The 21,294-nt window shown below is 53.3% G+C and overlaps 2 protein-coding genes across 3 annotated transcripts in view; both read right to left on the bottom strand.

Annotated features, from left to right (window-relative positions):
* Window positions 1-346: 346 nt before the first annotated feature.
* NGB (neuroglobin) lies at window positions 347-8,583 on the bottom strand. 2 transcript variants are annotated; one of them, XM_032344832.1, is made up of 6 exons: window positions 8,446-8,500; window positions 4,594-5,231; window positions 3,068-3,179; window positions 2,299-2,418; window positions 768-916; window positions 347-736 (listed from the first exon to the last, which is right to left on the bottom strand). In XM_032344832.1, the coding sequence occupies exons 2-5, from the start codon at window positions 4,680-4,682 to the stop codon at window positions 782-784; spliced, it is 456 nt and encodes a 151-aa protein (XP_032200723.1). In that variant the 5' UTR covers window positions 4,683-5,231; window positions 8,446-8,500; the 3' UTR covers window positions 347-736; window positions 768-781. The 2 variants fall into 2 exon arrangements, with proteins under 2 accessions (XP_032200723.1, XP_032200722.1); XM_032344831.1 differs by lacking the exon at window positions 4,594-5,231 and having other exon boundaries at window positions 8,446-8,583.
* Window positions 8,572-21,294, bottom strand: part of POMT2 (protein O-mannosyltransferase 2) — a 43,495-nt gene continuing 30,772 nt past the window's right edge. Inside the window, exons 12-21 of the mRNA XM_032344827.1 lie at window positions 19,629-19,707; window positions 18,110-18,261; window positions 17,576-17,667; window positions 16,457-16,533; window positions 13,760-13,831; window positions 13,396-13,455; window positions 13,195-13,300; window positions 12,161-12,301; window positions 11,888-12,002; window positions 8,572-11,076 (exon numbers count right to left, since the gene is read on the bottom strand). Of these exons, the coding sequence (XP_032200718.1) occupies window positions 10,971-11,076; window positions 11,888-12,002; window positions 12,161-12,301; window positions 13,195-13,300; window positions 13,396-13,455; window positions 13,760-13,831; window positions 16,457-16,533; window positions 17,576-17,667; window positions 18,110-18,261; window positions 19,629-19,707 (1,000 nt within the window). The 3' untranslated portion in view covers window positions 8,572-10,970. The remainder of the gene's footprint in view (window positions 11,077-11,887; window positions 12,003-12,160; window positions 12,302-13,194; window positions 13,301-13,395; window positions 13,456-13,759; window positions 13,832-16,456; window positions 16,534-17,575; window positions 17,668-18,109; window positions 18,262-19,628; window positions 19,708-21,294) is intronic.

Here is a 21,294-nt window from a genome sequence, read left to right as displayed (position 1 = left end):
TTGAAATGAAATCACCCCTCCTTCCTCGCACTTCCCCCTTCCCATCCACCCCCCTCCCCCCGCTGGCTAGCTCTTCCTCCAGAGTGGTACTAAAGGAGCTCCCAGCAGTAGCCTGAATGGGGGAACAGGATACAGCAAAAGAAATACTACCCTGGCAGGGGGCGTCTGGGACCCAGATGAGGTCAGCTCTCCTGTCCTCAGTGGTTCCCTTGACTACCTGCTCCCACTCCTTGGGATTCTACCACAAAGGCTAACAAAGTCCCTCCTCTTTACTTGTGAAAGGCAAAGGCCCCTGGGAGAGAAAAGCATGGAAGGCAGGCAAAACGGAAAGGTGTCCGCAGCTCTGCCCAGCACTCCCCTGCTTGGCCTAGGCCCGCCAGACGAGGGCGGCTGACGAGCACCCGCGCTATCAGATCTCTCCACCTTCCCAGCCCCACGCCATGTCTGTGACCAAACACTGCTCTTCTCCTAGTGGAGAAGGGGATGCCAGAGGGAAAGAAGGCAGGCAAGGAAGAGGCTACTAGGGGTGCAGGGAAATCCCCTTGTGGAAGGAAAAGCCACCCCCATCTACAGTTGGAGGTGAGGGGGACAGAGACCCAGTCCTGCTCTGTCACCTCCCAGGACAGCCAAGGGGATAAGGACCAAGATGCAGGGAGGCCTAAGGGAGCCTGGGCTACCACAGACACAGAGGAACAGGCAGACACAAACAGAGGGCAGCCGCCAGGGGGGGCCCCCCCCCCCCCCCCCCCCCCCCCCCCCCCCCCGGCAGGGGCCGCGCCTCTTATTCGCCATCCCAGCCTCGACTCATGGCCTGCACCACGGCCCCGTAGAGCTGGCTCCAGGCGGCCCGCATAGCTGGTGTGAACGCAGGGCCCAGGCACTTCTCCAACATGTAGAGCAGGGACTCCCCCACCGTCTGCAGAGGCAAGAGGCACCTTGTCATTCCTGAAGGCGGGGAGGCATTGCTTCATTCCACAGGTGAGATAACTGAGGCCCGGACCCTTCTTGTCTCCTGCACGGGGTCCATGCTTCCCAAGCAGGATTCTGCCCCAATCCTTGGGTACCATAGGGGACCCACCTTTTCCCCTAAATCTGAGGCTTTATAGTGACTGAAGTATTTCGCTCCATTCCCAGCCTTTAAACCACCCTACGACGGGGGCCAAGGCCTTGCCTGAGAGCCCCCAGCCTAGAGAAAGCAAAGTCATTGCCCCCAGGCCTCCATTTCCTCTTCTGCAAGGCCTCACTCATGGTATTAAGAGCCCAGACTCTGCAACTAGACAGACCAGGGTTCACTTGCTTATTCTACTGTTTATGAGCTGTGTGGCCTTGAGCAAATTTTGTGACCTCTTTGAGCCTCAGTTGCTTCTTCAGTTAAACAGGGAAAGTAAAAATTCCAGCTCATTGGATTGCTGGGACAAGCAAATGTGATCATCTACAGAAAGCTCTTAGCACAGCATCTGTACACAGTAGGCCTTCAAGAATAATAATGGCTCTCATTTGTTATTGTTAGAACAAAATACGGTTTACTTAGTCCACAAATATTTACTGACATACTGAAATATTTACTGAAGATCCAGAAGATCCACTAAAGACCAGGCACTGTGGCAGTGCTCAAGACAGGACAAGACTAACTCTGTCCCTTCCTCTGGGTGCTGACCATCTGGCGAGGGAAGGGGACTCTGGGGTAGACTGTCACATCGGCAGCCTCCAGTGAACCACACCTCGAGGATTCACGCCCGCTGAGTGGGGTCGCTCCACCCTGAGCCAGGAGGGATGCAAGCAGGGGCTGGAAGAGGACCAGCACGCTGGGGCTCCGCCCTCTGGGAATCCAGCCGCCACTCTGCAAGGACGCTCAGAGAGGCCACTGAGTAACGAGACTCCGCAGGGAAAGAGATCCTGAAGGATGACAGGCCATCCTGGATGCAGCAGCCCAGCTGACTGCAGTACGTGAGAGCCTCCAGGCCCGCCATGTGGAACAAAAGCACTGCCCCCCCTGAACCCAGAGAAAGGAGCAATCCTTTGCTTGGGATGGTTTTATACACAGCGATAGGAAACCAAGCAGACTGGCTAATCCCAGGGGCTCTTGAACTTTCCATGGTTCTAAGAAAAGCCACACCAGGAAAGAAAAATTGGAGGCTCTGAGAGGTCAAGGCAGTGCCAGGGGTCACACAGCACGGAAGTACCAGTTGCAGCCCACCAGCCCTAGTCATCTGAGGGTGTGGGAATGGGGAGAAAGAACAGATGGACAGGGAGGACTGGGAGCATGGTGGCCTCGGGTCAGGAAGTGCCTCTACCCACCGAGAAGGAGCTGAGCTTCACACCCACTGCACGGTGCTTCTTGCCCAGGCTGGCAAGGTAGTCCTCCAGCGAGGACAGATCCTCTACATTGGTCACTGCAGTGTCAATCACGAGCATCACCTGCCAAGGCCAAGGCAGCAGTGAACCGGAGAGGCCAGAGCAATCCCACCTGCTCACAACCATAGTCCAGAACCTGGGGGGTCCCAACCTAGAGTAGGACAGGTCCACCAGGACCTTGTATTCCAGGATCTGGAAATGCAAGGCCACGGGGCATCTGGCTGGCTTCATTGGTGGAGCGTGTGACTCTTGATCTCGGGGTTGTAAGTTCAAGCAGCAGGCTGGGTGTACAGATAACTTAAAAAATAAGATAAAATCTTAACAAGAAAGAAAGGGAAGGAGGAAAGGAAGGAAGGAAGGAAGGAAAAGAAAAGAAATGCAAGGCAATCTGTGCCTACATAGAGTAGGCACTCAACATGTGGCCAGGCTACTAGTGTTATACTGTGAAGGCATCTCTTCTCCTCTGAGGGTCTCAGGGCCAGCAACATGGCAGTGGGACGGTGCTGTCTGCCCCGGCGGAGGAGAGACTGAGGCACTGTGAGAGTCATGAGCCTCTAAGGGAACCCCTAGTGGATCAGTGCCAACGCTGAGGGCAAGGGGGGAGCAGGGACAAGTTGGCCAAGCCAGAAGTAACCTCCTGTAGCCCGAGTCTCCCATTCTGTCCTGGGAGGACCTTCTCCTGGGTCTCCAGGCTGCTCCACCTCCGCCTCACCTTCCTGATGTGGTCCAGGAACTCGGGGGATGACAGGCAGTCCTCCGGGCTGGAGAACTGGCGGCAGTTATACTGGAAGAGTGGCAGCAGATCAGGCTCCAGGTCAAACAGCCTGTGGAGGGAGGCCAGGCGTCAGTCCCAGGAGCCCTGGGGGCCCAGCGGTGCCGGGCTGGGGGTAGGGAGGCAGGGATTCAGCTGGAAGCCAGAACACACCCTCCAACCTGGCACGGACCCCGTTGCCAGCTCTGCGGGCACCCTTTTCCCACCTCTCCCACCGGCCCATGGGGCACCCTGAAAAGAACAATGAGTCCCTAGGCCTCTCATAGGACCCGGCATACAGCAGCCCCTCTATAAACAGTTCAGAGGGCTGGGAGAGGAAGGAGTCCTCAAATAGGAAAGCCCTTCTCTGTCTCTTCCCTTCTCTGTCTCCGTCTCTCTCTCTCCCTTCCACTCTTGGTCAGAACCTTCTAGTCTCATCATGTCCGTAGGGGCTTGGGCCAGTGACGACAAACTATTAAGAGCTCCTTACACTTACTGGACATTGAGTACGTTACATGTGGTTAACTTACGGATCCCTCACAATCCTAAGCAGTAGGTATAACTGTTATCCCAGTCTTACAGAGGAGGAAACAGAAGCCCAGAGAGTGTAAGTAAGCTTCCTGTGATCACACAGCTTGGAAGTAGCAGAACCACAGAGTCCCTAAACCCACGGAGAAAACCGTGGCACAAGCAGAAGCTCTCAGTCCCTTCTGAGAGGGCTTATTGGGCTTTTGCGCAGCCCTGCGAATGCATTCCCCCTTGGGGAGGAGGTTTTGCAAAACCCTCCTCAGGAGTTCTGGGCTGGCTTTGGGATCCAAACTCCTGAGAAACCATGGTGACAGACCATTGCCTCTGCAGATGGCTGAGACTCTCAGGGTAAGGCTGGAGACTGACCTCCCTTCCCCTTGGGGTCTGCGCACCCCTCTCCTGCGCGGTGAGCCATGGGGGTCTTATCATCCCTGCCCTGGTGGTTCTCCCGTCCTAGCCCGGTCCTTCCCTGGGAAAGGTTTGCCCTTCTGCTGGCTGCTGGCAGTGTGCACCCCTAGGGCCTGGACCGTGCCCTCCCTTCAGGAGCCCCAGCACAGCCTCCCCGCATGAGCCCTCGTGGAGGGGGGATACTCTTCAGGCACCACCCAAGGACTGAGCACTAAGGAGCCGAGCCAGGGAAGGGGCGCAGCACGGGGAGCAGCGCCTGCTGGCCGGAGTGGAAGGAGATCCGCCGGGGAGGACCCCCGCCCGTCCCCGGAGAGTCGCTGTAAGCGCGTCCGCCGCTGGAGGTGGGAGGTGGGGAGGTGTGGAGCACAGAAGGGGCTGCGCCACCCGTCGCTGCGCTCGCTCCTCTGGCGCACATCTGGAAGGGCCCCGGCGCCAGGGCAGCGGGCCAACCTTCCCTCCCCTTCCGGACCCTTCCGGTTCAGCCGCCGGGAATCCATTTCTGGCAAGGCACCCCGCCACCCGCACCCCCGGGGCGTTCGGGGAGCCCTCACCTGGCGAACAGTACGGTGCCGTGCTCCAGCGGGCTGCGGCTCACCGCCCGCCAGCTCTGCCGGATCAGCTCGGGCTCCGGGCGCTCCATGGTCGCCCGGGGACGCGGGACGCGAGGCTGGGACCCTCGGGGCGCGGGCACCGTCACCGCACGTGCCGCGCCATCTCCGCGGCGACGCGGGCCACTCTGCACCCCCGTACGGCGCCCCCCCCCCCGCCGGGCGGGGACCTACCACCGCTCCCTCCCCGCCCCAGGTGGAGGCGCCCCGCCGTGCCCGCCCGGCTGGCGCTTCCGGGGACCCCTCTCTGGCCGCTGCGCCCTGCGCCCCGCGGTTCCGACAGCGCCCCGCCCCGCGCCGCCCGGCCCGGGCGCTTTAAAGCAACCGCGGCCCCCGCCCCCCTCCGTCCGTCAAGGCGCTCATCTCTGGGCAACCCGCTGTGGCCAGGGACGACCTGGTGGCCCGGGAAACGCCTGGGCTTCAGAGCTTCACAGAAATCGTCGAGCCTCTCTGGGCCTCAGTTTTTCATCCGGAAACTGGTGATGATTCCACCACTTGCTGGTTAGGGCACTAGCTGAACTTGACCGCGATAGGTAGGCTCTGCGCGTGCCACCTCTCCGCAAGCTTTCCTCAGGTGCTACCTGGAGGCATTAGAGTTCGCCACCCCCTTGGCACAGGTTCTCCTTCCTTCTGCCCTACGTGGGGCCGGGGATGCCGAGCACCTGCCTGTGTGACCAGGCTGAGGCTGGAGAGGCCCTCTGCCCGACTCTGGGTCGGACGGAAGCATCCCCCACCTCCACCCCTAACCCCTGTCCCTGCACCCCAGGGCTCTCACATCTTAGGGCCAGGGCCAGGACCGCCATTTCCAGTCAGGCCTGGGGGTTCTTTTTTTTTTTTTTTTTTTTAAGATTATTTATTTATTTGACAGACAGAGATCACAAGTAGGCAGAGAAGCAGGCGGGGGTGGGGGGTGGGGGGAAGCGGGCTCCCTGCTGAGCAGAGAGGCGGATGCAGGGCTCCATCCCAGGACCCTGAGATCATGACCTGAGCCGAAGGCAGAGGCTTAACCACTGAGCCACCCAGGCACCCCAGGCCTGCAGCTTCTTGAGACAGCTCCAGTCTGGCCGCAGCTCTGCTTGGCCAGGGCCAGGTCTAGCTGGGACCACTGCGGTACCTGGATATCCAGGGAGCTAAGTTCCAGCATTCTACTATTCCACGATTTTCAATAGACTTTTACAAATTTTAATAGAAGTATTATTTTGTTCTTTCAGTTGAAGTTCAGATAGTAGAATCTCATGCTTGTCATTCAGGGTATGAAGCCGACCACCTGTTATGCCCAAGCTTGATTCTTTCTTTTTTTTAAGGGGGTGGGGGAGGGGCAGCAGGAGAGAGACAGGCTCCCCACTGAGCAAGGAGCCCCACACCAGGACCCTGAGATCATGACCTGAGCCCAAAACCAAGTTGGAGGCTTAACTGACTAAGCCACCCGGGTGCCCCAAAGCCTTTTTCTTTCAAGCATGAAAGTTCCTCCGGCCCAGGGCTAGTCACCCAGGCTTTGGAGAGCCAAACCCCCATTTATCCTTCATTATTTCCAGTCTCTGAGCTCCTCTCAGCCTCCTTGCTTCTCTCTTTCAGTGTCCTCAGTAAGGGGGTCGGGTAGTGGGGACTCAAGGAGCCTTTCAGCCTACCTCTTTTGGCTCATGGATACAAGATGGTATTCGGGCCAGGGGTCATGAACAGGCTGAGGCTCCATGCCCAGGAATTTGGAATATACCTTATTCCTTTCTTCCCCATCTCCCCACACACCTCTGGGGTCTCTGTGCTGAGCAGGAGAGCAAGGGTAAGGCAACCTGGCTTTTGTCCAAAAGAGTCCAAGATCCCCGAGTAAGAGCACAGAGGGACTGGAGGCAAAAGGGAGAGGAAAGCTAGGTTACTAGGGGGCTGGATTTCTCATTCAGTATCCATGACCCTGCAGCCAGGTCAGCAGGTCTTGGGGGTAAGGCCACATAGGTCTCTGGTGACTTCCACCTTTCAGTGCCCAGATGCCCTGTGCCTTGTGCAAGTCACCTGGCTTATCTAAGGCCTCCCACCCCACTCTTGCACTTCCTGGCAAGAGTTTACACTGGGGACCTTCTTGCCTCCTTTCCCCTTTGGACAGGGTCTGGGTCTGATAAGTTAATGGCAGCTAATGGCTTTAGCTGGTAAGTGGTGGAGGCAGCACTCACTCTGTCTCAAGGCAGGAGGAGGGGGCTCAGGGCGCTGTCATCTCTGCTTCCCTGGAAAAAGGACCTGAGAACCTGGCTGGGCCTGAGTAGGGCCGGGGGGAGGGAGGGTGTTCCGACCAGGAGACAGAGGGTCTGAGTCCGTGTCGGAGGGCTGAAGAAGTCACAAGAGCTCCTATGGTTGCCTGGCATCTGCCCATGACCTGGTAGCAGGTTCTAGTGGAGGCAAGGGGAGTGCTGTTCTAGAGCCAATGCTCGCTGATGTGGAGCTGGCGACAGGAACAGAGCCAGCGTCCACTGGGCCATCTGGTCCCAACTCTTTGCAAGGGTCTTTACATCATTCACTCTTCATCCTCACCAGACCACTATCGAGGAGGTACCATTTGTTGTCCTCTGGTTACATGGAGGAAACAGAAGCCCGGGGGTGTGGTCACGTGTCCCAGATCCCACGGACGTACACGGCGGGGCCGGGATTTGCCCTCAAGTCTGATTCCAGCCCATTCTCCATGCCCCTGTGTTCCACTGCCTCCTCCTTTCTGGTGGACTATGAGCAAGAGCTGTGTCCACAGTTGAGAACCAGCCAAGGGCCCTGGGTCTGGGTCAGTGGTGTCCCGAAGCTGGCTCTTTGGTGGCCTCAGAGAGCCAGCTGTACACAGCTAGCTTTCCAAAATCTCACACAGTGACATCAGGATGGTAGCCTGAAATGGGCCATGGTGGGAGTATTTACACCACGGAAACTGGCAAGTGCCACCTCTCAGGGCTCTTTTTCCTGAGAGACGACTGGGCTGGGTCCAGCAGCGAACACCGGCCCCCGGGTCAGCTGTGGATGCACTAAGCAGCATGTACAAAGGAACATGCTAAATCTGGACACTGAGCTGCGTCCAGGCCTTCTCCCCAAGGGATCTAGGCTTTCCAGGTTGTTCTGGGAAGGGGCTTCTAGCCCCAGGATGAAGCTGGAGCAACAGAAAAGGCCGACTTGGTGCTCAGTTCTGGCCCCGCTGTTGACTGAGTGTGGAATTCAGGCAGATGTTCAGGCAGATGACCACCTCTCAGCACTGAGAGATTAATCAACCAGCACTGACCTCGCTGTGCCTTCATGAGGATCCGGTGACACAGAGCCATCGGGCTTGGGAAAGTAAGCTGTGCCAGCCAAGACATGTTTGGTCCTTTTCTAACCTGCCCAGACTTGGTGTTTTCCATGCTCTGAAGATCTGCATGAGCCCCTCCCCACCCCCTCCAGCCACTCTGGTCCCCAGAGGGCGGGGGAGTCAGGCCGCCCCCACTTCCCAGAGAGGCTACTCCTCTCCTCCCCCTGTCTACTGCCAACACATCTCACATCTTTTGGACCCTTAGCGTCACTCCTCACAACAGAAGACCCCTGGCGGGATGGGGTCTCTGGTGAGCACAGTGGAAGCTGCTACAACGCTGGGCCACACAGCTGCCTCAGGAGCGGACAACTGTTACTCTCTCGTGCCCCTTGCCCTACTACATGGCCAGTTGTAAGAGAAAAAGTAAGGTCCAGCTTCCTACTTATTTTGGAGTAAGTTAAAATAAATTAAAAGAACAACCAACATTACTCAAGCAACCTTGTAGGTGGGAGGGCCCAAATGTCCCCTGGGGTAACGAGGCTCACCTGCCCGGCCAGGGCCTCGGACACAGACACGGTGGAATGGTTCCTGCACTCAAGACATTCCTGTCTTCTCTCTGGGAACCCGAAGGAACGTCAGATTCAATTAAGGACAAGAAGAACACCATGGCATTCAAAATAAGAGCTATTTATTACAAAAGTAAATGGCCTCTGATTATCTGTGGAAACTTTTTAAAAAATATATAAAATTGTGGCTCAAAAAGCTGGCTGGAGTTTGCGCTAACAAACATCTTCTTCCTTCACCAGCTCGTCTGTAGGGCACGTCACATTTCCATGAATTGCTGGGCCCCAGAGCCCACATTCGGAGCCCCACCTTGATCGCCCGTCCCCAGTGTCTACCACCAACCGAACCTGAGCACGGAAGCTGCACCAGCCCAGACGGCCTTGTCCACAGAGAATGTCTGCCAGTCTGGGCTAAGAGGGAGAGGAGGGAGTAAGCCAACAATTCTTCTCTCATCCCTGGAAAGCAGTAGAGGAGACAGAGGAGCCCCTTGTCCCCAGTGTGGCCAAACTAGGAGGGAGCCATGGGCAGGAAGCCTTCTCCTTCCCCGCCCTCACTCAGAGGGGCTGCCTCTCTGGTTCCTCGGAGTTCCTCCCTTCCAACCAGCTCCTAGTAGGAAACAAGAAGGTACAAGGGGACCTCGGTCCCCTCCCAGTTGTCGTGGGGCCACAGTTCTTGGCTGAGGGGCAAGGACAGACTCCCACCTTCCCCCTCCAGGAGAGCCCACCCAGATGGCTGCCCCGCCCAGCTCAGGAGACACCAGCTCCACCCAGGGCAGGAGAGACAGCGGTGCGATGCGGCGGAAGGGGTGAGCAGAGGTTCTTCATCCCTGCTCTCCTCCCCCTTCCAGAAACACAATTAAGCCCACAGCCCAGACTCAGCACACAGGCAGCACTTCCTGCCAGGGGAAGTCAAAAGGGCTGCAGCCCTGGGAGAGGGAGGTCATCGCACCCCAGATCTAATTAACAAACCTGCCTTGCTTTTGACATTGCTGCATTTCCTCTATTAACATTAATGATGGCCAGTCGGAACGGCTAAGGATGGCCAGAAGCGTCCCTCCCCATGCCCAGTAGGTAGCACAGCCTGTCCCTGGGCCCAATTTCCAGTCTCCGTGGCAACCGCCTCCGGAAGATGCTCTAAAGAGCTCTGACCCTGTCAGAATCGGTGGGGGTACAGAGGAGGGAGGATGAAGTGTGGCAGAGCCTCATCATTAAGCCGGGAAGCATCACAGTCCTCTGAGACAAAATACTCTGTCACGCACCGGCGGGAGGGAGGTGGCTGAAGCATGGGCCTGGGCCTGGTGCGGTTCTGACCCAAGGGCTTTCTTAATTTCTTCCATTTGGGGAGGAAGTGAAAGGAACAGCTCTGAGCTTCTTGCTTGGGCTTTTAAGTGGTAGAAAGTAGAAGCTTTGCTGCATTTCTAGGTGCTCTGGGTCTTTGGGAGAAAGAGATCGGTGAAATGGTGACAGAGAGAGGGAAATGAAATGTATCTAGGGCAGCAGGGAAGACAGAGACGTGGGGAACATCTCATGAGTGACAGGAGCAGCAACCCTGATGGACTGCGGCAGCCCACTGGGACCCCAGCGTGGCACCACAGATCCCTGCCTTGCTGCCCACCAGCCTCGGCTGCTAAGGGGCCCCAGAGGTTCTCCCCACCATGGGGAGAACGCATCTGCACCACCTTGTAGCCAGGCTGGATGCGGAGGGAGGACGGACAGCAGGAACCACCTCCGGCACACAGGGCCTGGGAACACAGAGCAGCCAAGGATAGGACGCCGTTCCTCCCACCAGTCATCCAGAGCCCGGTCCTCTGTGCACACTGCAGGCAGGAAGTGCAGGCACCTGCTGCCCCAGGGAGTTGCCCGCAGTTCCCCCAGGAAGCAGCTGGGAGGCCTGCCCTCCAGCTCAGGGGCGCTCAGTTCTGTTTGTTTGTGGGGAGAAGGCAGCACGGCTTTGACAGCCCCATCTGTCTGTCCTTGGTGATATCCCCAAGTGGGCCCAGTGAGCTCAGCCTTCTTGGAGGTCAGAGAATTTGGGGTGGCTCTTTTTTTCAAACTAAATCCAGTGTGAAAGAAATACCAGAAAATACTACTATAGCCCTGGACTATTTCTTACAGTTTATGACACTCAGCTGTCCACAGTCACGGTCTGTATTCCACAGGTATATGGACAAATGAACCCTCCCACTCCGACACACTCACCCCCACGCTCTCACACACTCATCCTTCCTTATGTTGCACACTTGCGGAAACGGGCCTGAGAGATGGCCTCTGTTGCTGAGCCATTCCCAGCTACGGGATCCCAGCAGCGGGATCTCTGCAGACAGCGCTGCGGCTCTCCCTAGCGTGGGGTTAAATTCCAGGTATGCTCCCAGAGCTGGATCCTGGCAGGCAGCAGAATTCCTCAGGCTCCTCGGGCAGCTTTGCCCACAGCTGGGAAGGTCCAGGGACTGGCTGCACAGCTGGCTGTCCCAGAAAGTTCCTGGACTCAGGCTAGAGTAGCAGTAGCCTCAGAAGTCCCATGATTCAAGCCATCTTAGTCCTGCCATGGGACTTCGGGGGTCCTGGGCTAGGGGACCGACCATCCCGTAAGCCAGAGGGTGGAAGAGGTAGAAGCTGTGAGACAGAATCCAGAGGGAGGCCATTGGTACCCAGTGTCCCAGGAGAGGCAAGGGCCCCACCGATCTTTGAAATTTAGCAGCCCCTGCTGGAGCTTATCAGCTCTTCTCCTCCACCTACAGGACCTACTCCTCATCACCATGTCTGAGTTCAACATGTAGGCACACCGTAGTCCGAGGGCTTAGTAGATGCTGGCTTAATGACAAAGAAGGAAAGGGCTCGTCCCAGGAGGCCCAGGGGAGAGACCAGTCCCGGGGTCCGGTCGGGTCTGGCCATGGCTGTTTGGCTCAGAGTACTTGTTAAAATGAGCATGTGCCCTCAGATCACAGGCCCACCATTTCCTGTTCACACTTTAATGCTGCCTCCCAGGCCCCTTATGGCCAGTGACTCTCACAGGGGATCTGAGACTGGCCCAGAGCTGGGGCAGTGAGGCCAAGCAACACCCTCCTGGCAGTTATTCTGAGGTACGCCCCACACCCTTCCCTCACCCTCTGCCTCACCCACCCCCGCCAGGGCTGTTGGGTGGGAAGCTGAGGCGACTAAAGAAAGGCAGCTGGGATGGTACAAAAGCTGGGCCCCCTGACAAAAAGAAAGAACACACAGCCCCAACTTTCTCCTATCTGGCTCCACATTGGGGTCACCTGGGGAGCCCTGAAATCTGGCTCACTTGAATCAGAGTCTCCAGAGATGGGGCCCTGGCACCACCCTGCTTTAAGAGCACCTCGGAGGACTCTGAAGTGCACCAAAGGCATCAGAGTTGTGGGCAGGGAACAGGGGGGCAGCAATACAAGGGGCAGGGGCTACTCACCTGTAGGCAGTTCCCAGAAGCAGGCTCAGGAGTCCTGCCGCATACATGCCCCTGGCCAGGAAAGGGGAGGCCAGACTCCAGGCACAGAGCTGCAGGATAGTATCCCACAGAATCCCTGGGAGAAAGAAGAGAGCCAGGCCTAGCCCCACGCTGTCAGAGGATGGCTTCCCGGGAAGCAGCAGAGAGCAGCCATCTAGGTCAGGAAGCAGGGAGACTCCCCCTCGGTGCTGCTCCCCAGCCCTCCTCCCCCAAGGCCAGGTAGGCGGTGCTGACCTGTCAACATGCTGGAGAAGAGCATGGCTGGGAAGTAGTGGTGGAAGTAGAGGATCCGGCCCATCAGGAAGAACGGGAAGTAATGGAGCATCCAGCCGAGCAGGAGCTGACCACCTCCTTGCAGCAGGACCTGGGACAGCCCTGGACCCCAAGCAGCACAGCTTGGTCAGCAGCCAGGGAGAAGGCAGAGACCCCTGCTCTCGTCCAGCTCTGCCCCTTCCTTGCAGGGGGACTGGATTAGGCCATGTGCCCTTACCAGGCCTGCCTCCCTCATTTGGAGCACTAAGCAAGCTGCTAAGCGAACCCACAGCAGCTGGACCAGAGGAGCAGCTGGCCCTCGAGAGCCTTGCTCACCGCCTGCTTGGAGAGGCCTCAGCACCCACGCAGATGCACCAAACAGCAGCAGGAGACAGCCCAGCCTCCAAAGAAGCCAAGATGCTGCACGGCCCACAGACAGCTGCCCCCACCCCACTGCCATCTCCCACATCTCTGCTGCTGCAAGGATCTTTGCAGGGGCGGACAGGGCAGCGGTGAAGTCAGAGATGATTATGGATGGGACAGAGGGGGTCTAGGGCCATGGCTGTTCACACGGGAGCTGCATAGGGTAAAAAGAGCCTATGGGAAAGTCTCAGGGGCTGTGGTCCCTACCCCACTAGAGGACAGGGCCACAGAACAGAGAGCAACAGAGAAGAAAAGGTGGGCAGCTCTATACAGAGCATAGAGTTTCGAAGTGAGGGCTCTAAAGTCAGACCACTTGGGCCTGAACCTTAGCTCTACACTTACTAGTATATGTCCTGGGGTAAGTCCCTTCTCTTTGTGCCTTTGCGTCCTAAGCCATAAAATGGGGTTAAGAATGTTCTATTCTACAGGGCTGCTGAGAGGATGGAGTGTAACACAGTACTGGGTATTTGGTGACTGAGCTCTAAAAAGCAAAGGACAAGGGAAGCGGTGGGGTGGTGAAGGCAGAATGGCCCTTCGGCAGAGCAGGCTCCGGCCAGGTGCTAGGTCTGGGGAGGAAGACCCCAGGGACCGACCTTCCACCTCCGCAGGCAGGCGTGCCCCTCTCTGCACGGCGACAGCAATGATGCTCCCCAAGAGGACGTAGAGGACAATGCTCAACAGATTGAGCCACCAGACCACCTGCACGGGAAGGAGAACGGGCGGGTGAGAGGAGAGCCGCAGCCCGCCGCGGACCCAGGCTGAGGGCCCACGCAGGGAGCGCGCAGGGCACTCACCGGGTTGCCGAGCAGATACACGCGGAAGTCTGTGTCGTTGATCCCTGAGAAGCGCAGGCCCTGCGGAGCGGAAGACACCCTGCTGATCCCGGACCTGGTGCACCCTGCCACACGTGCTCCGGTGGGAAGGAGGACCAGCTACCTTCCACAGGAAGGGAGCCTGGGCAGGAGGCTCCGGGAGTGCCGATTCTATGTGAGCTCTTTGGGAAGGCCAGCTCAGAATCCGGACAGAAAACAGAGCTCCGTCTTCGGCCACCTCATGCCAGGTAAGGCCTTGCCCAGTCGTCCACCCCACCCTCACCAAGTCTCAATGGTCTCTTTTTTGGCTCCATTTCCTGGGAGCAGCTCTAGCCTTGAGCCCTACCTGATAGTTGATAGGCCAGTGCCAGGGTTTGGATGTGAACTCATTGTCCTTGGGTTTGAGGCCATTGTTCCCCTACAGGAAAAGGGCAGAAAAGAAGTTAGTCAAGGCAGAGAGATCTAGAGACCTGACAGAAATGTGGGGAATGGGCATCTCTGATAGATAACCAACTGTCAAGAGAAACCTCCCCTGTCTCCCTCCCTTGCAGGGGAAGAATCTGGTGCTTTCTCAGTCACTGTTCACCTGCTTATGACTGCCTTACTTCTGCCAACACACAAGCTTCCACTGCCACCAAACACAGTCCATTCAGACCCACTCTACTTGAGAGAAAAAAGGACTTGTTTCCTGTGAGCACAAAACATATATCCATCTCCGGACCAAGTAGAAGGTGTCTAGAGGGCTAGTGCGAAATACAAAATCAGGCTGGCTTACTTGTTTCCTCTGGAGGCCAATTTCAAATACAAAACCAGACAGTCCGATGAGTTCCTGAACTTGGAAAGTTACTTTAGTCTAGTGTTTGTCAACTTTTTTTTTTCATTCTTGCCCCTCCTGGGGCTTTTTAGACATTTTTTTCCTAAATGCCTCCCATGACACTTTAATACCACAGCTGTACTGTAAATGTGTTTACATACTGGTTGACTACCTGTGCTTCATACACTAGAAAGTTAAGGGTTTTTTGCCGTCCGAGAATACATTTTACTCTGGGAGTGATACTACCCCCATTCAGAGTGAACACTTTAGCCTGAAGGACCCAGATCCAGCACCTTTAATCCAGCAGCCAAGACTGTCCAACAGCCTGTCTCTACATACCACAATCAGGGTTTTTCCAAAACAAGAAGGAAAAGATCAGGACCCTGGATAGTAAGCACCAGGCCTGGTGCCAGCCTCATTATCAGAACAGACGGAGAAGCCACTTCCTGAGAGCAGGAGTGAGGTGTTATGAGTTAGGTCAGGGTTTCTCCACGGAAGGACTCAGAATGAAGAATGAATCATCCCAGGCCCCAGAGGAGCTGCTAAGGGAAATCCATTCCTTCGAACCATTGCAGTTCGGTCCCAGACTCAAGGACTCCAGCCAGAGCTCTAACCAGCCACAGAAAATCTATTCACTGTGTTAGCCTCTGAAATCCAGTTCCTTTACTAATCCAAGAAATGGAGGGAAGGAAAAATCTACAACCTTTACAGGCCTAAGCATTTATACATCCTTCCCTATGCTTAAAATCTAGAGTGGGCTCATCCCAGCTGACCTCAGCAGGCAAGGCAGCCTTCTCTACACAGAACTCAGACCCTCCACTTAGCAGGCAGAGAAGCCCTGTCCTGTGCAGTTTCTCTCATTTGGACTATTTTGATCACCCTCCCCACCCTGACTCTATATTGGCTGAATAAGAAAGTTCCCTGGTCCCCCTTTATTCTTTGGCTCTACCTCTTAGACAATGAAAGAAACGAGACTATTTAGACTTCGTCTTAAAATTCTACCCAGACACAGAATGATGTTTTAGCTGACAGGCATGTATTCAAAAGAGCTATGTCATCAGGCCACAGTGACAGTTACAAGCAGGGAGTCAGAGAAGAAGTGACCCAGAGATTACTTAATGTCAAGTCATCACCTCCCAATGTGCAGAAATGACAAAATTTGAATTCTCTGATCGAATCTGGTGAAGTAAGTCAACTGTATTTACTGAGGACTGCTTACATAATCACTTCCAGGAAAGTCCACTTGACAGCGGCTCAGCAGGGGACAAACAACGAGCACTACACGTCTCTGCGCCCCCGTGGGTGCAGCGATCATCACGTACCTGGCTCAAGATACAGCGATTCCTACACACCGTTGCTGCGGGATGCTGGCTTTCCACAAACCAGAGCAAAGGCATCCCCCACACATCAGCACTGCAGCAGGCTTTCTCTGCTGCCCAGGGGTGAAGTGAGCTACTGCGTAGAACTTTCTCAACTTAAGCATCTCCTCTCTCAATTGTTCTTACACCTTTCAGGCTAGGACGGCTGTCTCACACTCATGATGGGGAGAAACAACGAGTGTTACGAAATCTGCGGTAGACTCAACCATGCCCCCTAACAGTTCCCCGTGTCTGGGAACACGAGTGGGCTCGTGGTGGGCACTTTATGCTGTAGATCAACAGATCAGTATTTATGCTAATTCATTCTAATTTCCTATGATGGAAGGAGCTATCAATGTCTCAAGATCTTCAACCAAGAGTACTCTGGTTTTCGTGGGCTCTGCCGTTTGAACAGATTGGAGGATCACTTAGAAGCAGCAGGGGTGGCGGTAACCAGTGTGGACTCTGAAAGCTGCTGGCCTGGCTCTGAAGCCTGGTCCACCTCTTCCGTTTAGTTCTGTGACCCTGGACAAGTTCTTTAACCAATCTGTGTCTCAATTCCCTCATCTGTAAAGTGGGGACAACCAGCCCATACGACTGTGATAACTGCTGAATAAGTTGGTGCGGCACTGTGCTTAGAGCTACGTAAGTGTGCACTGGAGTCTGTCGCCATCACCGTCATCACAATCACTGTCAACATTCTGCGATAAGGGAAATGCCTTCAAGGACCTAGTAAAGCAGAAGCGAAGACCCTTTCAAAGTCCCCCACCAGGAGACAGTGCATCTACACCATGGCTCCTGATCTGTGATGCAAATTTGTGGATGGTCGGAGCTCACAGAGAAGCGTTCAAATGCGAGGGGCCCACAGTACCCGGATCATCACCATGTGGGACTCCAGCAAGATCTCAGGAAAAGTGGGCTGCAGCACGTCCAGGCTGATGTTTGGCACTAGACAAAGAAAGGACAGAGAAGAAAACCTCGGTTACAAGCACTTCTCACAGCTGTCTGTGTTCCAACACTGCTCCTGGAGCCCGAGTATAGCTTTCCTGATGCACTGGCTAATGAGTACGTTAGAGTGTTGAGGAGACAGAAGAAAGCTTGGCCCAATTCCTGATCATCCCTTCAGCTTATGCGAAGCCCTCGTGAGGCACTTGGAGAAACACAAATGTGACAAGGCCCATCCCCAGTGCTGCCATTGCTCTCAGCACTATCACCCTCCATTATGGTACAGGCTCGAATGCTGGGCCGGTCTGTGAGGACAGCGACCGAGTCCACCTCATTCACCAGTGTATCCCAGGGGCCCCCAGGCTTCCCACTATACTCACTAAAAAGTTGTTTCATTAGTAAAGTAATTAGCTGGTTGGCTAAATTAGGTACTAAGGAGAATGAAATAGGAAGCACAGAGAGGGGAAATCAAGCAGAAGCTTAAGAGGGGTGGTTGAGGAGGACAAATGATGGATCCTAAGACTGAGTTGAAGATTACATTACTGTAGAAACATCACATTGGAGCTGGGAGTACAGATATGGAGGCTCAAGGGCTATGGCCACTGCTTTTTGTGAAAGTGTTGGCTGGCTGGGGCTCTCCACAGGGGCATCACCGGAAAGCACCAGCCTGCTCTAAGCCTTGAGGGTGGGAGGAACCCAGGTGCAGGGGACAGAAAAGCCCAGAAGGAAACAAGATAAGTAGACCCGCATTGCAGGCAGCAAGGAAAAGCATCAGATCCAACAAGAAGCAGGGAAAATGGAACAAGGAAACTAGCTCTGGCCCACAGTGAGGTCACAGGTCAATTTAGGGGGAGTTTAAGGAGGATGGGAAGTTGACATGGATGGGAAGAAAAAGGAGCTACCTGTCAAGACACCTCATATGAAAAGATTAGGTTTAAAAAAGACAGGAAATGACAACAATGAGATGCAGTGGCAGCAGAATCTATGAACATTGATTTTTCTAAGATAAGAGTTACTTATGTTTCCAAGAAGTAATCTCACTCACATTTGGGATTGATATGGTCCTCCACATTCCAGATAGAATTGAGGGTTTCCTTTAGGTATGGGGTGCAGGTAACCTCCAACTGTTCCCAGCCCCTGTGAAAAGCAGTCACAGAGGTCTCTCAGCAGACGTGACACTCACCAGAGAGTCGCACTGTCAAATCTCTTACATTTATAGAACCTGCTCTTTTCAACCCAGTGGCCATACTTTTTTCAACCTCACTCTTTTACATTCCATGACTGTCCTAGGAGGAGTCCAGAGTATTCCCACGTTAGAAAGGCCCAGAGCACATAGAATGTCCTAGACAGATGAACAACTATTCTGTTCAACTCTCAGAACACATAAAACACCAAAGGAACTCTGGAGTTCTGTGCTCTGTAACACACGTGATGCCTTTTCTCCCTCCATCTACCACTAACATACCAGAAAACGTGAGGTGAACATTGACAACTGGGAAATAGAAGTTTCTGGTATACTCCTTATAGTGTGAAAGGGGAAGGATGAGCCTCCGTTGGGACATCAAAACCCCAGACTCACCACTTGGGCAAGACCTTTCCCGAGGAGCCCAGGACACAACCTGTGACCAGATGGATGAGGCGAATGCGACTTCTAAGCACTTTGATCCGGTTTCCAAATTTTCTGTTTACAACCTCAATCCGCCAGAAATCATTTGAGTCCCCTGTCCCATTCTGCCATGTCAATCAAGGGAAAAATACAAAGAAAGTTAAGATGACTTTAGAGAAGACATGTCAGGAAAGAGAGATGGCCCTCCTTCCGATGCCACCATGTTACAACGGTCAAAGACAAAATGGGCCTCAGTGGATGAGGCAGGAAGGGGAATGAGAGGGCCAGAGAACCACCCCGAGTGACGGACATTCCCCCAGTGCTCGCCACCACAACTAAGAAAAGTAGTGTGACTCCTGCAGCCCACACTCCAGTGCTTCACAGGATTACATTTAAATTCTAAACATATGTCTTTGCTCTTAAAGCAAACTCATGACAGCACCTTGAGCCAACAGAAATAGATTTGGGCCATTTGTACCCATTACTTGGCCATCTGGACACTCACTCATCTAGGCCAGAAAGGTTTGGCCTGGAGATGATATTCTGGAAATTAAGACATTTGTGTCTAATTCTCCTCAGGAGATGCCCTCAAGAAAATGATAATTAGTGGCCCCAGTAGCATGGGGTGAGCAAGCGGGAGGGGGGTTGGGAAGGCCACCTTAAGGAACACAGAATCTTGACTGATGCACTAAAGCCCCTGCAAGGGAACGTAAGATAGTCCTAAGTCTAGCTGCCCTCTCCAGTGGTTTTGTTTCCAAATCACTCCCCAAGTACTCATTGAGCTTCTTTTTCTATTAACTGCATCACCCCACACTAGTAAAAAATTCAAAACCACTGTGGTTAACATCTCCTGCAGAGGGCGCCTGGGTGGCTCAGTGGGTTAAGCCGCTGCCTTCAGCTCAGGTCATGATCTCAGAGTCCTGGGATCGAGTCCCGCATCGGGCTCTCTGCTGAGCAGAGAGCCTGCTTCCCTCTCTCTCTCTCTCTGGCTGCCTCTCCGTCTACTTGTGATTTCTCTCTGTCAAATTAATAAATTAAAAAAAAATCTTTTAAAAAAAAAAAAAAAAAAACATCTCCTGCAGAACAGGGAAGTAATCCTTAAAAGTAAAGTCAATGAGGATCTGGCAAAGAATAAATATATAAATATGTATTTATATATTTACCTAGGATCATCTTGTGGGTCCATGGCTTCTATGTCCACTGTGATTTAAAAAGGGACCCAAACAGTATTCATATGTGACATTTATTAAGTGTCAGAACAGAAAAATGGCATGGTTATTATGGGAGGGAAGAGACGGAGACAAACAGACTCACAGGCTGCTTTTCCCACAGCAAGCCTTGCCAAAAAGTTCCGAATGTTAATAGAGTCCCTGTGTAGCCCGTCATCCTTAGGAACATTCCAGAATTCCAGGGAGGATGTGTTCTGTCTCATGGCCATAAACTAGGCCCCACAATTTTTTACAGCCTGATCACACTCCAGTTGCTCACTTACTATGCCATAGCCAGTGACCTGATAGTGCTTCCGGGTCAGGGGGGCCTCATGATAGTGACTATGCAGGTTCCGAGAAGTCCTAGAAGTTAAGAGAGAGAAACGCCATTATCCTGGGGAAAAGAGACATGTAATGTCTCCTCTTTTACTAGGGATATTCAGAGTCATCTGTTACTGCAAGAAAAATTAGAATCTGAGCTATGAGATCCAACAAATCAGGAATATCTTGCCTATTTACTCACAAGAAACATCCAGAGAATCAGAGAATTGCCCAAACCATGAGGGACAGACGGTAGGAGCCCTGGACCCTGTGCCAAGAAAGGGGTTAACTTCTGCAGTAGGGGGATGACTTACCACATTTGATGGCTCTGAAGCACTTAGCTTGCCTGACTCATGAGGCAGCTTTGGGGAGAAGAAACTAAGATTTGTAATCTACTCGTGCCTAAGCCAGGTAAGCCTCCTCCCTCCCATTTACTCTTTCTGCCCTCATCACCAATTTTACAAAGTGGGGGTCAGAAGGGGAAGGGAGGAATTAATTTGGCTTTATTTACTTTGTTCGTTTTATAATACTTCTTACTTTTATCCACAATAAGAAATAAGTGTTCACTATAAAAATTCTGGAAATTTCCAAATTTCCAAAAATAAAACTCAACAATAAATGATAACTTTCTGTTAATAAAACAAAATGAAACTAAGTAAGTAATAAATAATAAAAACTAAAAAGTAAAGGGCGGGGGCTCAGTGCGTTAAAGCCTCTGCCTTCGGCTCAGGTCGTGATCCCAGGGTCCTGGGATCAAGCCCCGCATCGGGCTTTCCGCTCAGCAGGGAGTCTGCTTCCCTCTCTCTCTCTGCCTGGCTCTCTGCCTACTTGTGATCTCTCTCTGTCAAATAAATAAATAAAATCTTTAAAAAAAAAAAAGTAAAGTAAAGATTTAAAGTAAATCTTTAAAAAAAAAAAAAAGTAAAAGTAAAGGGTGCCTGGGGGGCTCAGTGGATTAAAGCCTCTGCCTTCAGCTCAGGTCATAATCCCAGAGTCCTGGGATGGAGCCCCGAGTTGGGCTCTCTGCTCAGCAGGGAGCCTGCTTCCTCCTCTCTCTCTGCCTGCCTCTCTGCCTACTTGTGATCTCTGTCAAATAAAAAAACAAAAACAAAACAAAGAAACAAAAAAAACTAAAAAGTATTCACAATCATAGTAGGAAAAAGGTTTTCTCTCTCTATATATACTGTGTGTATATATGTATATATGTATATATGTATATATGTATATATGTATACATATACACACACACACAGAGCATAGCTTTTCTCTATATATAATCCCTGATTTTTAAAATACTCCATACTGAATGATCCTACTATACAATATTTTGCAGAGCTGCTTCTGCTATCTATCATTCCTATTCGCTCCTGCACATGGTGCCCTATTTCCTTGTGTGCTTAGTTATTTTTTACTACGTACTATTCATCATCACTGAAAAACTATTTATGGGAATGGAGGGCAATCTCTTTCCCAAAAGAGGATTTACATCTGCTTTTAGCCAGGCACCTAGGAAATATTACCAGTCTAGGATTATATTCATTGTAATTCATGGCCTAAAGATTTTCAGACCATCCAGATGAAATTAATTTGGGCCACAAATCCATATGAGGACCAATTGGTAGATACAAC

Source organism: Mustela erminea, chromosome 5, assembly GCF_009829155.1.
Source record: "Mustela erminea isolate mMusErm1 chromosome 5, mMusErm1.Pri, whole genome shotgun sequence".
Taxonomy (NCBI): Eukaryota; Metazoa; Chordata; class Mammalia; order Carnivora; family Mustelidae; genus Mustela; species Mustela erminea.
The sequence above is the reverse complement of the archived record's forward strand: the minus strand, read 5'-3'. Positions and strand labels throughout refer to the sequence as shown.

Excerpts from the sequence above, each read along its gene's own strand:
- NGB (XM_032344831.1), bottom strand. The coding sequence starts at position 8,567 with ATGGTGTTCTTCTTGTCCTTAATTGAATCTGACGTTCCTTCGGGTTCC. Across the intron at positions 2,419-3,067 it reads TCCTGGACCACATCAGGAAG|GTGATGCTCGTGATTGACAC; the intron begins GTGAGGCGGAGG and ends TGGCCTTGGCAG. Across the intron at positions 917-2,298 it reads TGAAGCTCAGCTCCTTCTCG|ACGGTGGGGGAGTCCCTGCT; the intron begins GTGGGTAGAGGC and ends TTGCCTCTGCAG.